Source organism: Embiotoca jacksoni, unplaced genomic scaffold (assembly GCF_022577435.1).
Source record: "Embiotoca jacksoni isolate LCO1_2020_lvr unplaced genomic scaffold, fEmbJac1.0.p SCAF_50, whole genome shotgun sequence".
Taxonomy (NCBI): Eukaryota; Metazoa; Chordata; class Actinopteri; family Embiotocidae; genus Embiotoca; species Embiotoca jacksoni.
In genome coordinates this window covers 1,999,779-2,016,097 of record NW_027185404.1, presented here as the reverse complement: position 1 = coordinate 2,016,097, position 16,319 = coordinate 1,999,779, and the positions used below count along the sequence as shown (strand labels likewise).

Here is a 16,319-nt window from a genome sequence, read left to right as displayed (position 1 = left end):
CTTCTGCATTACTCTAAATTTGGACATTTTGAATGCAAAAAGCTACAGCGGGTGCAACCAGAGCAAAACCTCTATTATTAGACCCTCAAAGCCTCCAAGCCAGACTGAAGGCTGAAGTTTATTTCAGTTTGCAATCCATAACAGAAGAAAAGTTTCACTTTTTTTTTTTTTTAAACATTACTTAAAAAAAAGAAGACAAAAAACATTTGAATCGTTCCATAAAAATTCTTTAAGTGTGTTTTAGAGGGAGATTTAAAGACCATCTTGTCAAGACAGTTCCTCTAAAATTCAATGTCCCAAGAACTCCAGATAGCCCGAAGCACTGAACTCCTGAAAGCCCCCGTGGCTCTGAGTTCTCCTCAGGGTCTCTGAGAACAGACTTACCAGGTCTTGCCTCTCAGTCATGCTCATCTTCTCCACTATGGACCAAAACCAGCGTTTGAACTGGAGCAGTTTGTCTGCGTTTTCCCCAGACTCATCGTTGAAGGAGGTGAAGCTGATGAGCATCTGCACGTTAACTTCTCCGCAGCCGTTGACCAGCAGCCTGAAGTCCTCGGCCGTCAAGTCCTCCAGGGCGTTCTTGGGAAGTACGTCCAGCAGACCCTTCCTCATCGCCTTGAAAAGAGACGCAGTCACAACCGGTGTGAAAACACATTTTGATGAGCGACTAAATATTTTCATGTTCTCCAAGAACTCCCACTTAACTCCCAGTCAGTGAAGGTTTTGTAGGCGTTTACTTACATGGAGAGGTTGCTCAGCCACCACTAGCATCCTGTGCTCTGCGTACTTCCTCACATACTCGTACACGTTGAGGGGAGTTACGGGCATGTTGACCCCACCAGACAGAAGCTCCACCTGAACCAGCAGGAATACCACCTCACAAGTTTAAACATCATTTAGACAGTTTTCAGAGTATTTTCAGCATCAGAATATGCAGCTGCTTTCAAGAGTTTTCCAGAACGGGTGGTTTAATTACATTACATTTATCTGACTCTTTTATTCAAAGTGACTTACAATAAGTTCATTTCAACCATGAGGGTTCAAACCAGAACAACAAGAATCAAGAAAATACAATTTCTTCCAGAAAGCCAAACTACAAAGTTCTATCAGTAAGTTATATTTTAAGATACTAAAGTTCTACTGTTCTGAAGAGGTGTGTTTTAGTTTGTGGTGGAAGATGTTCAGAGTTTCTGCTGTCCTGATGTTGGTGGGGAGCTCATTCCACCATTTAGGAGCCAGGACAGAAGAGGAGGAGGAGGAGGAGGAGGAGCAGAGTGAGCGGGCTGGGATGTAGGGTTGGACCATGTCCTGGATGTACACTGGACCCGATCTGTTCACAGCACGGTACGCAAGTACCAATGTTTTGAAACGGATGCAGGCAGCTACTGGTAACCAGTGAAGGGAGCAGAGGAGGAGGAGGAGGTGGAGGAGGAGGAGGAGGAGCGGAGTAGTGCGAGTGTATTTCGGCAGGTTAAAGATCAGTCGAGCTGCGGCATTCTGGATGAGCTGCAGAGGTCGGATGGTACTAACAGGTAGACCTGTTACAGTAGTCCAAACGTGAGATGACCAGAGCCTGGACCAGAGCCTGGACCAGAGCCTGGACCAGAGCCTGGACCTCCTTCTGAGTGAGAAGAGGACGTATTCTCCTGATGTTGTGCAGCATGTATCTACAGGAACGTGTTGTTGCAGTGATGTTGGCAGTAAGAGAGAGTTGACTGTCGAGTGTCTCCGAGGTTCTTATCAGTCAGGGTCGGGATAACAGAGTTGTTGAAGGTAGTAGTCAGGTCGAGGGTGGGAGAGTCTTTCCCTGGAAGGAAGAGCAGTTCGGTCTTGTGGAGGTTTAATGATTGTTATAGATCTTATTTTAAAGTTAAGTTCTACCGTGTTATTGTTTTGCTTGGTTGATTTAGATTTTTTTTTTTTTTTTTTTATTTATACACTTTATTAATCCCCGAGGGGAAATTTCTTCACTACAGCAGGGGGGCTCTCAGGGGGGAGATGCTGCAGCAGGCTGCCACTAGCGCGGCGCCAGGTAACCTGACCTGAGGTGCATGTTTTTGGATGATGGGAGGAAGCCGGAGAACCCGGAGAGAACCCACTTGGGAAACCAAGCAGCCAAAGATCCAACACACCTGATGTTTAGACTGAAAATAGCACTGCGAACCAACACGAGCTGAACCTATTTTATCTACGTTTGGTGCCACAACAACACGGCCCGTTACCTGTCCAGCTCCTTCCTCTTTGCAGAGGTCGATGGCGAAGGCCAGATCCATGGCAGCAAATACGGCGTCCGCTTCACCGGCCTGGGAATGCCGGATGAGCTGCCGCAGACTCTCATACATGACCGGGTCAAAGAAGGCAAAGTCATGCCAGTTCACCTGCAGTAACAATGATTATAAGTACATTTAGTAGTTCTGCTGAAAGGACCAACCGTCCTACAGCAGGTCCTAACTGCACATGAAGAAAACCTATTTTCTGTTACCTTTCTCCCAAGCAGCACTTTGATGACATGTCTGTTCAGTGTGATTGGACAGAGTTCATTCTGCAGCAGACATAACCCCAGTATCCTGTCGGGAAGTACAACATTTAACTTACAGTTACCTACATTGTTCAAACATAACTAATTTTCCCTGAAATCATATTTCTACTAGACCTGGTGAACTGTAATCATCTTTTTCAATTCATTACCTGCCAATGTTACGGAAGCAGTTGAGTCTGGCCTCGGTGTTTTTTCCAGGTCGAGGGGAGTAGAAGCCTCGTTTGCCCGGCTGATAGAAGAGAGGAGCGTTGTCGTCGCCATCGTCCGTGTCGTCCAGCTCCATGTCAACCACGCTGCGCGTTGAACCGTGACGCTTGCGGTTCTCCTGCTGCTACAAGGAGAACGAGGGGAGGAGTACTGGCTGTTAGGATGAGCTGTGTTACCGACAACTATTCATGTTATTGTAAGTGTCAAAGCTAAAAAGAAGATTTTTGCCTACATTTTTAAAGCTATGGCTAAAAATGAGTTATAAATAATAAATAAAGTAGTGATTCTTTTTTTACTTGTGCTTTCTCTGGCGCCTCTGGGAGACCCAGGTCCAGTATGCTGTCAGCACCATTTTCCCTGGAAAAGACAATCACCGAAGACAATAGGAATATAAAATAAACCTGCTGCTGAGCTCAGGCTTTGATCGGTGCGACTGCTGAGGTTATTTTACCTTCCATGTGCAATGAGCAGCTCCATCGCCTCCTCTACTCGGGCTCGGAGAGAGTCCTCACTAGCCAGCAGCAGCAGCAGCTGAGCAGGGGACAGCTCCAGCAACATGCCCGTAATTTTACTGGCGAACGCCTGAAGAGACAAACGGAGTCAGAGAAACGTACCGAATCCAAACAATGACGCCTTCAAGAGGAGGTAAAACCACAGCGCAGGTTCATCAATCGTTCAAGCTCAACATACTTTGAAAAAAGCGTCAATGTGCATGCAGAGATTAGTGGAGATGAGAGGGAGAGTGTCACTTTCTGTAGTTACAATTTACAGATGTCCCCTAAATGTCCTTAAACATCCAAAACAAACTCATTGTCCAGACAAGTTGCCCCGTTTCTATTTTGATGGGAACCTGTTTTAACGGATGCTGATGTTTCCTACCGGCTGCATTGCGTGAACTCGCGGGTAGAGTCTTTCTCCCAGAGCCTGTCTGTGAGCAGGCAGAGGGTCCGGCTCATCACTGGGGTTTCCCTCTGATGAGGGCCTGAACGGCCTGGTGTCTATGGACAGCTGCCTCCTAGAATCTCTGTGACAGACAAACACAAGTTATGATCTGTGACCGAGCGACTGCACGGCGTTTTATTCCTCTACGAGCAGAGTTGTACCTGTCTCGGTCTCTCCGAGAACCTGCTCGAAGCCCTCCACTCCTCCTCTCTCTCTCCCGGTCTCTGTTCCTCAGACGCTGCATTAGATCTGGACAAACACAAATCAAACGACAAGTTCACTTTGGAGTGCCATTTTCTTTTAAATGTAAAAAAAAAATCTTCTTTTACTTTTTGCTTTGAGCATCACAAAAGTACCATTCAATGTAACAATGAAATCACGTTCCATAATGCGGTATACAGTAGTTTCTATGTATTCATACTTGAATTGTAATCGTGATGACACGTACTGCTGGCCTGCATGCCCTTGCTGACACTCTGAACACAGTCCAGGTTGGGCAGCTTGTCGTTGGAGAGGAGGGCCAGGGCGATGGCCGTGTAGAAGCTGCGGGCCACGCCGCTGCCCTCGCCTGGCTCATCTTTGAAGGTGACCTTCACCCGGTGCACAGCCATCGGTGTGGTTGTGCAACGCCTGCCAAAGTGCGTATTTAGCTGACGCATGGTCTGCTGTATTAACTGGTCTCGATCTCGGTCCACCTCCAAGGCCAGGTCACGGGACTGCAGGTTCCTCAGTTTCTCCATTTCGCGACGGAACTTTGACTCCTTTACCTCAAAGCCACCGAGCTCTGTGAGGATCTGAGACAAACACCAGAAAGGGAACAGGATTGTTAGATAAAGCTTCATTTTAACAGCGATATCAAACCATCGGCCGCTGCTCACAATGTGATCCGTCTCTTCCTGTCCAGCATTTAACGGCACAAGTAAGAAGGAGCTGAGGTATTTGAAATATTACTCAGAGGAGTTTAAAACACCTGCAGACTGAAGGTTAGTTCCACAAGAGTTGGATCCAAGGTGCATGTCGCTCCATTTTTGTGCGGTAAGTATGTAATATTAGGCAGGTTGTTGCTTGTGTACAAGTTAATACAGAATATAAAATCTTGTTGCTTTCGTATATACACTTACTAGTTTTCAATTAACACCACGTTTGAAAATTCTAATATCTACACAGTCATTAAAAACATGTGTGTTTGCTGCTATTGTTTGACTTTAAATGGATGTTAAAATAAAACGTTACCGATCCAGGCTCAGCTCCTACATCCTCCATGAAGACACGACCGAAGAGCTCCAGCGACAGACGCCAACGGCCAAGTAACATGTCGTGTGAGATCATCATCCCCATGAAACTGCAGTGAGGTCTGGACAGAAAGAACATACACGCCATTTTGATTATTTATCTCTGTTATTGAAACATAAGTACATATAAAACTAAACTTGCAGCATGATAAAAGAGTGTTTTAGTCTTTTTCTATGAGCCCTGAGAAATCCAAGCCTGGTGTTTACCTGAACGATGGGAGAGGAGGCCCGTCGCTCTCGGTGAGGCCGATCTCGGCGAGCAGGCTGCTCTTCAGCTGAGCAGCCAGGTCGTGGGGTGACGGGCCCGGTTTGGAGGCCTCCATCTCCTGCTCTGCCAGCGACGTGTTGTCGGTGCTGCGCTGGCCCGTTTCCATGCTCATCACATTCTTCAGGTTGGCGGAGTAAGACATCTTAGTGGGCAGGATCTGTTTCCGGAGGGTTCAGAGTTGTTGTGTTTTTTTAGTAATGTGAACAGATGCGTGTCTTATCATGATGGCATTGTGATGACACAATGAAATATGAAAATGGGACACAGAAAACGGGCTTTGTTCCAATATCCACATGAATGATTGCGCACCAAAACGCTATCCAACACATCCATTATTTTCTGAAACAGACTGAAGAGTAAATAATGAATTCTGGATAGTTTTACATCGTTTATTTGAAAGTGCTGTTGTTTCAACGTGTCTGCGGTGTTGGTTATGTGTGGATATTCGAACAGAGCTGCCAGCGTGTTTGTCCAGTGAAGAGGGGTGGTATACCTGAGAGGGGGAGGGTAGAGAGGAGCCCATGTTTACCTCCAGGCAGTTCCTGTCCATGCTTGCCTCGGCCAGGCCTTTGGTTGCCGTGTAAGAGGAAGAGTACAGGCCCTGAGAGGGACGGCCGAACAGATCCTCCTTTCTGGCATTAGGCTGTTTGAGAAGAAGCAAAACTGAGTTAAAGCCATGGCAGACACATAATGTTAGTTAGCATTAACAGCAGTCTGGTGAATGACTGTGTTCTGTCCTCTTTTGTCATCTGTCACTTAAAAACATCAACTGCTGGGTAACAATACCTAATACAAGACACAGGCTCTCAACAACAGACTGTCCAGCATCTCCTCGAGGCAAAATAAATGGAAAGTGGTCACAATAAGGCGAAAAGAAAGATTACGAGGAACATGGAACAAAGAAAGATTTAGACGGACACTAAATGCAGCCGTGGAGTCACCATGCCCGATAAACTGCCCGAATAATGTTCCTGCTGACGAACGTTTGGTTTTCAGACATTTCAGAAATGTTGGTCAGCTGTCTGCAGTCTGATCTCTCACATGGCCACTGACAAAAGATCTCTTACAGTGTGTAGCGAGCTAATCTTAAGGGATATAATACATACTGTGGCTAAAGCTGTAGTCTTACTGAGAGTGTGCTTCGTTATAGAACTGGATATTAATTGATAATTTCTTGCCAATAACTACTAGAACCACTTTGGGTCCACATTTTGCTTCATTTTCTTCTTATTTCATTTTACAGAACACAAAATGACACTGCCTTCCTCTCCTTTTGTCAGCAGGGTTTATCAACTGGTCTGGACAGAGGGAGCGCCAGTCCTACATCATACATCAAGAGAAAACCACTTCTGCTGCTGGAGTTTGGGCTATTAGGACCTGCAAATCACCTGCATGGTTGTTACCACTACACTCATCATGGTGTTGCCACGTAAACATGTTGTGCACCCTGCAGCTGTCAGAGAGACGGAGCAGTGAGTCTGACCTGCAGGAGGTGAGGCTGGTCGGCCAGAGGAATGGCCTCAGCCAGAGGGACGTCGAACGGGTTGGGTGGGATGCAGCCCAGGAAAGTCATGGAGTCAGAGCGTCGGAAGAAAGGGTGGTTCTGACCCGTCTCGGCCGGAACCGGGTCGTCGTCCTTGTCCTGCAGCGTGGAGCCTGAGGTGAAAGAGAGACACGAGCATTAAAATGACCACGTGGTTCTTTGATATTTTTATACTGATTAAATAATGGTTATGTATCCTACTCTGATTGGTGTCCTCGTCATTCTCGTGCTCAGAATCGTCGTTGTCCAAACCGAGTTCCAAAATCTCTCGATTCCTACGAGTAAAAGTTGAAGAGGATAACGATGCTGTTAAAAATAATGACATGTATTCCAAGAAGTGTTGAATTTAAAGACATGGTCATCATGGGCTGTTCAACAAATACATACATCTTTCCATTCCGGGCTGCACAAGTATGCAACTCTTGACAACGAAAAATGACATTTTCCCTCATTTCCACCGTTTACCTTTTTCTGTCCAGCTGTGGGGTGTCCAGGGTGGTCTGCTGGTTCATGGCCTTTATCCAATAGATGAGAGCCTGGAAAACGTAAGCCACATGTTTCAGCGAGCACACGTCCAGCACGGGAAGCACGTCAGAGTGCTCATCGTTGTGGGAGCGCATCAGCGACAGGGCGTAGTTCAGGAAGTCGCCCCGCGCCGACATCATGCCTTGACGAGCCGTCAGCAGCGTGGCTGCTCTCCTGAAACAAACAAACCAAGTTAGAGTGTGAAGCAAACTGTGTTTCTCTACATTAGGACTGTAAACAGTCGTCTCGTCACGATTTCAGCTGAACAGTTTCTAAAGTAGTTCAATCAATCCACCGATCACATTGAGGAGATTACCTGCGTCCTTCCAGAGTGCGAAGGCTGGCCTCCTCCCGTGCAGTCATGCGTTCCCTGCGAGCCGAGTGCTGCGAGGCGTGGAGCGGGTGGCTGGGGTGACCCGGGTCTCCGGCGGACGACAGCGCCGAGCCGTACCGCAACTGAGCCTCAGTAGAATCCATGATGGACACCATCCAGTTCCACGTGGGAATCAGCTTTTCTTCAACATAGTTCTGGTTCAAACAACAAATAATTCACTTTTTACTTACATGATTACAGGATTACGAGATGTTTATTACAGACATGATGAGCACGAGGAGAAAACAATCACATGCTTAATGATGGGAACTGGCACAGATATTTCCAGGATTTTTTTTGTTGTTTTTTTATTAGTGCCCTTTTAAGAACTGTTGAATGTGTTTCTTTATGTTTGTGTCCAGGAAAAAATTAGTTGAGGCTAAAACAGATCTTTACAATCAGCCTGTGAGCTCTCTGAATGTAGATAATGAGCAGAGTTAGAAAATGGGGGAAAAAAACTGGAGGATGGTCACCGATGGTTTCATTAGTGAATTGAAATTAATGGTCCCAGTAAATGAAAATGCTTGTATCAGGATTATTTTTCTTTCCTAAAGGTTTGTTCAGTGATGAAAAAAAAAAAGAAAAAGAAAAAAAGAAGGTTTTTGACGGAAAAATATTGTATGTCTTAAGATAAAGATAAAATATATTCACAATGTGTAGCAGTGGAATCTGTTCCTATGGTCTTCAGTTTTACCTGCAGGTTGACTGCGTCCTGGTAAGTGAGCTTCACAGCAGCAGGATATTGGGAGTAGACGAGATGGTTGTACTTGGGAATCAGACTCATGAGGTCCGATATCTGCCTGATGACGATGCTGTAGGCGCGGGCCAGACTGCTGGCGGACGTCAGGTAGCTGCTGGAGTTGCTGGCTTCCAGAGCCGCTGCTGCCGCCGCAGCACTCGAACTGATCGCGCTGGAGCGACGTAGGTTGGTGGGGTCGATATATATTAGGCCCGTGGAGCTCGCTGGGAAAAGACAAACAGGTACAGTTGAAACTCTACTTCTGGGACATTTTCAAGTAAAACTCTTGCAACAGATGAAGGTTCACTGACCAGCTGGAGTTGAGGAGCTGGACGGAGCGCTTCCAGTGGCCCTCTGGCTGGGGGTGTTTCTGACGGCCCACTGCATGGAGCGAGGAGCCTGGGCCGCGCTGTTGGCATGGGAAGCACTAGTTGTCCTTTCCAGCGGCTCATCCAAGAGGAAGGTCTCCTGGTCGACGTCGTCGCTCTGACTGCTGCTGCTGTCGGAGTCACTGGAGTCGTTGGACTGGGAGTCGTCCTCTGAAAAGAAGGCAGGGACACTGCTGGCACCTTCAGAGGAGAGACAGACAAGGAATGAAGAAAGAGGATACGAGAGATCAGGGTTAGCGTGTGCATCTTCACCTCTACTCTCTTATCGCTTCCACATCAGATTTATCCAGGCAGGAGTGCGGGTTAGTGAATTACACCACCACAAGGCAAAACAACACTAATATGACAGTTAAAACACTGAAGCATCAAGTCAGAACAACAGCTGCATTCTCTGTTGATCAACTTGTGCTGGATAATATGTGGTTTCCCTTTATCCTTTTTTGAAGATTAAAAAATGTCATCAGAAAAAAAAAAAAAAAAAAAGGAACCAGAAATGTGTCTCAGTTGTCAAAAAAACTCTGAGGAAATTAAACAACAATATCATTAGTAGGAAATGCACATTTTATATACCAAGGAGAAATAACACCACACCATTTGGAAAAGCTACGAGTTGATTAGTTTGTTATTTGGGTGAAACACCGACAACACTACACTTGTGATGAGGGATGGTGTTAGTTAGAAATGACAGACAATAACGGTGAAATGTGAAAGGGGGACGAACTGGAGGAACTCTCAGCAGGAAACTGTGTATGCACTTTGCAAAGTCACTCTTGCCCTGACATCTGTATATGCATTGAAGTAAAGAGGAGCTCATACCAAAAATAGGAAATGCCAAGGACACCCTACTGCCTGCAAATGAAATACATGGGGTATTCAGCCAGGGACCATTTTGTCTGCTGTGTCATTAGCTCTCCAAACATAAACCCCCACAATCCAAAATGCTGAGTGTAAAGCAACAGTGGTTCTGTGAGGACTGACTGAGTCTGTAAGCCAAGGAAAAATACACCACGGTGCAGCAAGACAGAAATGCAATTTCTTTTTAATAAGCAGTTGGAGCCTTAAAAAAAAAAAAAAAAAAAAAAAAAAAAGAAACTGGAGGATGATTGAATTTTCAAAAAAAAAGAAAAGAAAAGAAAAAAGGACCTTAGAAAGTGAGGGCTGTTCAGAAAAAAGGGATTTAAAAGAAAATCTCTTATTAAAACCAGCTGCTGACCAACCTGCTTCAGAGCCGGCGGTGGCTGCCGTGACGACGCTCCTGCGCCCACTAGCATTATCCTGATTGCTGTGGTTACTTTCACTGTCGCTCTCCGTTTCAGCTGCTGCCAGCAGGTCCAACTCCATGTCACTTCCTAAAAGCAGAGACGGAGACAACACGGCGCCTCACTCACTGTCGACAAGGATTCTCAAATTAGTTCTGCGACTATATGAGCAGCAGAAGTCTTGTAACTTTTACAGAAAGAAGGATGCTTCTCACCGTCCTCATCGTGCTCATCATGCTGCCCCTCTGCTTCAGCATTTTCTTCTCCCTGCTCCTCTTGGTCGTCATGATGGTCTTCCTCCCCCGCGACTCCCTCTACAACTTCAACCTGAGACAAACGCAACATAATCAGACCCAAAACACAAAACATGTTCCAACCCAACATTATACAGAAATACGAGACCACTGAATAGAAATATCCGTACATAAATAACAGCGTGGGCTCTACTCTCACGAACTGTCACCAAAGTGCTCAGAGTCTCTTTCATCCAAACTTCATTACGGTCTTAATGATTGTATAATGAGGCTCCCCCACCTCTTCCACATCTGCTGATACGATGTCGTCCTGCTCCTCGTCTCTTCCTCTGACGGGCTGAGACTGGCTGCTGCGCCGAGGCTGGGGGTTCCTGATGATATAAGAGGCAGCTGTCTGGTTGGAGCTGGAAAAAAAACAAAAATCAAACACAAGCCCAGAGTCATCATATCATATGAATACAAAAAAAAAAAAAAACATCAAGCCTCTTCTTTTCCTGTTGGTTTCTTCTCTCCAAGCAAAAGTCCACTGACTGACTCAGTGTTTAAAAAACCCTTCAAGTAATTTCTTCACTTCAGCTAATAAAGATCTTCACACCTTAAGTGTGCAGTTCAATCATCCATAATTCACTGATTTTAGAACATATGGCCACATACTATTTCCGACTCCACCTGAAAGGAAAACCAAGATAATAAGTCCATCGAACCTGCTGGACTGGTCCGGTGAGGGTCTCGGAGGCAGCGGTTCAACAGAGAAAAGCTCCTCGCTGCCCTGAACAGCATCGATGCTGGTGCTGGCCAAAGTGAAAGGAGCAGTAGGTCTCGCGATTCCCATTCGCACTGGAACGATCAGTGACTCCGCCACGTTACACAGCTCCTCCACGGCGTAGGGCAGCAGAGCCTGGAAAACACGCCGGCATTTCCCGATGGGCTGCGGGATGAAGTTGCTGTGTGAAGGAAATGAAGAGGAAGACAGAAATGTCAAACTGCTGTCAAATACAAATACACATTATGCTCGAGTGTGTTTGTGTCGGTCATTTACTTATTTTAGAACAGCCGTTGTCTAAAACATCGCTTTACTTTAAAAACCTTGAAGTTGCTTTATTGCATTCTTGGCCACTAAAGAGCACCGGAACCAGAAACCTGCTTTATTCCTGGCTGATTATGATTCTGGCTTATTTGTTAGCAAACGATAACCTTTGTTTGACTTTAGCATCTGCAGATTGTATAGAGTGAGCACTGAATATCTAAGCAGTGAAGAGTATCAATAAACAATCATCTGCAAAGTGTGTTCTTACTTCTTCTTCTTGGAGGAGGCCATCTCCACGCTGAGGATGACGAACACCCGGGCTACAGAGCGGAGGAACCTCCTGGTGACGTTGACGGCCTCCTCTCTCCGGCCAGGCGTGTACTTGTTCTGCAGCTCCTTTACCAGCGTACCCAGCAAAGTGTCTATAAACTAATGCAGGAGGTTAAAAAAAAAAAAAAAAATTAACATCCAATAAGGACCATCTTGAGATGATCATTCAAACAGTTTCAGAGTAATCATAACTGAGGAAAATGCAGAACAGGTGGTGCCACTTCAGTGGTATCATTTTCAGTTTTTTCTGGGTAACAATTACTCAAAGCAGATTTTACTTCACACCATGTACACGAGAGGAAAGACTAACTGGACTTACAGTGATGTCAGGAGCACACTTGACAATGAGGCAATGTGTGAAACAGTCAAGGCGAATGGTGCCACTCTGCTGATTCAAGTAGACCTGCTCTTCAGGCAGGAGGTGGGCAATTCTGCTGCTGGCACTAAGTCTAGGAGATGGAAAAACACAGGAGTCCAAATATTGGCTGTTGAAGAGCAAAAACCTCTATAACAAACCATGTGGAACTAACTGATATCAATATATTAATAGTAAAGTAACATAAAGCTCTGACTACATCACATTCATGTAAAGTCCCTTCAGGAAATCGCAATAATTAACGCAAATTCAAGAAAACGCCACAATATTTGCAGGAGCTTGCAAAGTTTGTTTCATCCAGCAGGTCTATGTGTTGAATGATCATGAATTAAATGGCATCTAAAGCTCTTATTTTGACAGCTGATGTAGTCCTTGTTTCTATATTCCAGTCACAGACGGACTGTTCTGGAAACATGCGCAGCTTTTATCATTTCTTTTTGTAACTTTTAGCCCCATGGTTCTCTACGTTCAATACATAAATTAAAAATAAAATTAGAACTAAAATATTTGTGATGTGCAGCATGATTATTATCACAGGAAGTGAATACAGATTTATTCCGTTATCAGGTAGTGAATAAATTATAATTTTTGTAAATCTAACTTTTCTTTCTGAACTTGCAACTTTTTCAAATTCTGGCAATTTTATGCGAAAAACTCACTTTAAACTCCAAAAATGACTTCAACATTTGAGAGAAAAACATGCGCAAAATCAAATGTTGATCGCAACAATCACAACAAATCTCTGAAATCCTGGAGGGACTGTCATGTTTGTAGATGATATCATGCAACTGGCACATTGTTTCTGAAAGGGCACATTGATGTTGACCTTTATGTCATTTTTCTGTTTTATATACTTGCGCAGTCTTTCAACGTCTTTGCACTCCTGCTGTGATACTTACGGGTCTTTATTCTCCTGAGAACCAAACATGATCATGGACTTGAGGGCGTTCCAGTCCTGCAGGACCCTCTCCAGAGCCAGCTGAGCAAAGCGGGGAGGTTCTAGGTCATGATCTGGCATATCAGAGTCTGAAAGAAGAAGAGAACAGAGGCCTTTAGGGAATGATATTTTACAAAGCTGCAGCCCGGACCACAGACACGGCAAATTGTAACCTTCAATGCATGTAAAATCTGTTGATTGTTCGTCTGCACTGAAAGTTAAAAATGAGAGAAGAAGTGAAGCTACCTTCTGCATTAGCAGCCTTGCGGTTCCTGTCCTCTCTGATGCGGGGTGGTCTGTACTGACAGTGCTCAACACTCTGCCTGGCAACAGTCTGCACCAGGAACAGTAATATATGCTCTCCCCTGCAGATGGAAACACAAGTCAAACCGTTAGAATCACCTTTTCCTCACTCGCTCAATATGAAGCATCCTTGGTGGTACAGTGGTCTATCAAAATAACACAAATAAGCAGATAAAGTCGGAAATGCACAAATCTACTTGTAAAGGAAACGCAGATAGTCTATGTGAAGTGAGTAGAGAGTACATGGAGGTCTTACCTGCTGTTCGGTGTGGTGACCAGGTTGGTGGTTGTGAGCAACCTGTACAGCAGATCCAGACGAGCCGCCTTCTGGCCGGCTATCAGCGTTTTACACTTACATTTCTCCCAGCAGTCACAGTACGCTGTAGGAGAGGTTCTCTTCAACCTGGCAAAGAAGAGTGGTATAAAAATGTATAATCAAGCATATGCCATACTCTGAATACTGGTGATCATAAGGAATGAGCATAAAGACTAGAGCCTTAACAAAGAGTGAATAAGGCCAAACTGAAAACTCGGACTTACTTGCAGTCATGTCCTTTGTGACATACTCTCGCACACTCAGTGCAGCAGCACAGGGACTCCAGCAAGCCACATGTTCGACACTCAAAGATATCCTGAATCCAAAAGCCAGGGTCAGGAGAATTGTCAGTGTGTCAGAGCTTAGCAAAGAAATACAGTTTCCAAACTAGACATTTTACTTTTTAGACACAAAACAGGTTTTTCTAGTAAAGAGTGTAAAGTTTACTGTGATAATTTCCTCTGGGCTGACCTGGTTAATGTGCTCAGCTCCCGTCCAAGTGAAACTGCAGGTGTCGTTGCAGCAGAGAACATACAGGGGAGAATCATCTGGGTTGGTCCCCGAGGGGCAGATCATCTCCATGAACACAGAATCTGCATCCTCCTTCTCTGCGATGCCGGGGTCACCCACTGCGTTCAAGACATTCGAGCAACAAAAGGAGAACATGGAAACAGAAAGCCAGTTACAACATGATAGTTTGCTGCTAGAAGCAGGGCAGCAAAATAGGTCAGGATTCACATAACTGGTGGACAACCTCCAATGTTCCAGCTATTACCTAACCGCTTACAATTACATCAGTTTCACAAAAACTCCGCTGCTTTCCCAGAATTTATTCACAAATGCTGAATGGTCGGTCACGCAAACCTCATGCTAATGCCTGTCATTCCTCTCCGTGTCAGGAACACAATAACACGTGTGGAGCGTGTTCATAATACTCAGCATTTAAATTAAGGTTTGAGATCTGAGAAACCGTCTTCATTTAGATGACAAACCACTTTACAGCATAAAGCTAACTTATGAACTTACCCTTGGCCATTTTCTGAGCAGCCTCCAGCACTGTGATAGCTGCTGGGTAGGCTCTCCCACTGACAGCCAGCATGAATGGGGTCATTCCTCGGGCATCCCTGTCAAACAATGCCAACACTATACATTAGCACTTTAGAGAGGAAAACGAACAAAAGAACAGCAAATAAATCAGGACAAAAGTATGTTTCTTCTTTAAATTTAAATAGTGAAGAAGAATCTTACTTTGCGGAGAGCAGGTCTCGTAGGTGTGGCCTCAGAACAACACTGTCACACATCAGCTTCAGGATCAGGTGGGCGTTGGCCTTCCTGTCTTTAGACTCCACCACCGAGGGCTCAGTGGACGGCCCTGCTCATATGAACAATATAGAACAGTCGGTCAGTCAACGGACGGACATGGACACACGGACACGCACAGACATGGACACACGGACACACACACACACACACACACACGGACATGGACACACGGACACGGACACGGACACACACACACACACGGACGGTGGACACACGGACACGGACGGACGGACACACACACGGGGACACACACACACACACACGCACACACACTCCTGAACCTGGGATGGTGGAGGTGCTGGGGCCCTGGCTGGTACCAGTGGAGGCGGTGGTGAGTGAACCCACAGCTGGGGCTAGAATGAAGTCAATGTCACCATCTGTTGAGAAAACAACTTTGCATTATTTCAAAGAAAAATGTGATTATTATTATCCCTTTCAGAGTTACATAACTTTAAAGTCTTAGATTAATTTACAAAGCCAAGGAAGGAGAGTTAAATTCCATGATTACACACGTGCACATTTCAATATCATTGTGCAAAACTGCCTCCAGACTGAAAACTATGGCAAAGCAGTGAGAGCTTGCACTGGTGTGGGCGAGCAGCTACGAGATGAAATCAAGGACTCCCGTTTTAAAGCTTAAAAAAAAACCGCCAACACACAACACGACAGTTTAGACTCCTCTGAGCCACAACTGCACAGAAATCGTTCACTTGATCATTTCAGGGTAAATTAATGCAATTATACAATATTCCTTATAATTAAGATTCCTACTCGCTGTATGAGATTTAACTTGTCAATACAAAGCAGAGGTCGAGGATGATTTAACAGTTTTTTCATTGTTTCTTTGATGCAGTGACACCGTAGTAATCCACCATCTCTACTGCCTCATTCAGATGATCTCACCAGGGTCCATGGGTGGGGGGTCAGGGACCCAGCTTGGTGGAGCAATGGGTGGGGAAACAGGGTCCTGGTGGTCACTGGATGATGGGCCAGACTCATGGCGGCCAAGACCTGCTGCTCTTAGAGACCTCCGCATCATCTCCCTCAGACGAAGTCTAGTAACAACACACAAAAGAAAATGGCTTCATCAACAATTTTGCTTGTGTTTTTAATATTGCTGAAGAACTGTTTACTAAAAATGGACAGAAAAACACAAAAATAATATAATATAATATTTTTACCCTCTGCTACTGGACGAGCCTGTCCTATTTCCAGAGCTGTTGCTTGAGACCACAGAGATGGCGTTGGCGATCGCCTCCACAGCAGACAGACGCTCTGCAAATGTGTTTCTCTCCGACCGTTCGGCTTCTGAAATGAAACATGGTCATTACGCATCGAGAGGAGTCAGCAGGAAGGAGGCAATCAGGAGGATCCATG

The 16,319-nt window shown here is 45.3% G+C and overlaps 1 protein-coding gene across 4 annotated transcripts in view; it reads right to left on the bottom strand.

Annotated features, from left to right (window-relative positions):
• ubr5 (ubiquitin protein ligase E3 component n-recognin 5) overlaps positions 1 to 16,319 on the bottom strand; it is a 33,028-nt gene that overhangs the window by 832 nt on the left and 15,877 nt on the right. Inside the window, exons 22-56 of one of the 4 annotated variants that reach the window (XM_069171998.1) lie at positions 16,124 to 16,250; positions 15,846 to 15,997; positions 15,224 to 15,319; positions 14,868 to 14,991; positions 14,646 to 14,743; positions 14,091 to 14,248; positions 13,844 to 13,935; positions 13,560 to 13,706; positions 13,247 to 13,365; positions 12,963 to 13,089; positions 12,007 to 12,136; positions 11,626 to 11,786; positions 11,035 to 11,274; positions 10,611 to 10,734; positions 10,292 to 10,403; positions 10,035 to 10,166; positions 8,740 to 8,997; positions 8,384 to 8,652; positions 7,633 to 7,844; positions 7,257 to 7,490; positions 6,993 to 7,066; positions 6,732 to 6,904; positions 5,778 to 5,891; positions 5,188 to 5,405; positions 4,922 to 5,042; positions 4,110 to 4,482; positions 3,850 to 3,937; positions 3,626 to 3,770; positions 3,198 to 3,328; positions 3,043 to 3,103; positions 2,689 to 2,870; positions 2,483 to 2,567; positions 2,223 to 2,378; positions 742 to 855; positions 385 to 615 (exon numbers count right to left, since the gene is read on the bottom strand). In XM_069171998.1, coding sequence (XP_069028099.1) covers positions 385 to 615; positions 742 to 855; positions 2,223 to 2,378; positions 2,483 to 2,567; positions 2,689 to 2,870; positions 3,043 to 3,103; positions 3,198 to 3,328; positions 3,626 to 3,770; positions 3,850 to 3,937; positions 4,110 to 4,482; positions 4,922 to 5,042; positions 5,188 to 5,405; positions 5,778 to 5,891; positions 6,732 to 6,904; positions 6,993 to 7,066; positions 7,257 to 7,490; positions 7,633 to 7,844; positions 8,384 to 8,652; positions 8,740 to 8,997; positions 10,035 to 10,166; positions 10,292 to 10,403; positions 10,611 to 10,734; positions 11,035 to 11,274; positions 11,626 to 11,786; positions 12,007 to 12,136; positions 12,963 to 13,089; positions 13,247 to 13,365; positions 13,560 to 13,706; positions 13,844 to 13,935; positions 14,091 to 14,248; positions 14,646 to 14,743; positions 14,868 to 14,991; positions 15,224 to 15,319; positions 15,846 to 15,997; positions 16,124 to 16,250 — 5,378 coding nt within the window. Of the gene's footprint in view, positions 1 to 384; positions 616 to 741; positions 856 to 2,222; positions 2,379 to 2,482; positions 2,568 to 2,688; positions 2,871 to 3,042; positions 3,104 to 3,197; positions 3,329 to 3,625; positions 3,771 to 3,849; positions 3,938 to 4,109; positions 4,483 to 4,921; positions 5,043 to 5,187; positions 5,406 to 5,741; positions 5,892 to 6,731; positions 6,905 to 6,992; positions 7,067 to 7,256; positions 7,491 to 7,632; positions 7,845 to 8,383; positions 8,653 to 8,739; positions 8,998 to 10,034; positions 10,167 to 10,291; positions 10,404 to 10,610; positions 10,735 to 11,034; positions 11,275 to 11,625; positions 11,787 to 12,006; positions 12,137 to 12,962; positions 13,090 to 13,246; positions 13,366 to 13,559; positions 13,707 to 13,843; positions 13,936 to 14,090; positions 14,249 to 14,645; positions 14,744 to 14,867; positions 14,992 to 15,223; positions 15,320 to 15,845; positions 15,998 to 16,123; positions 16,251 to 16,319 lie in introns of all 4 variants that reach the window. The other 3 variants (XM_069171999.1, XM_069171996.1, XM_069171997.1) reach the window with 3 other exon arrangements.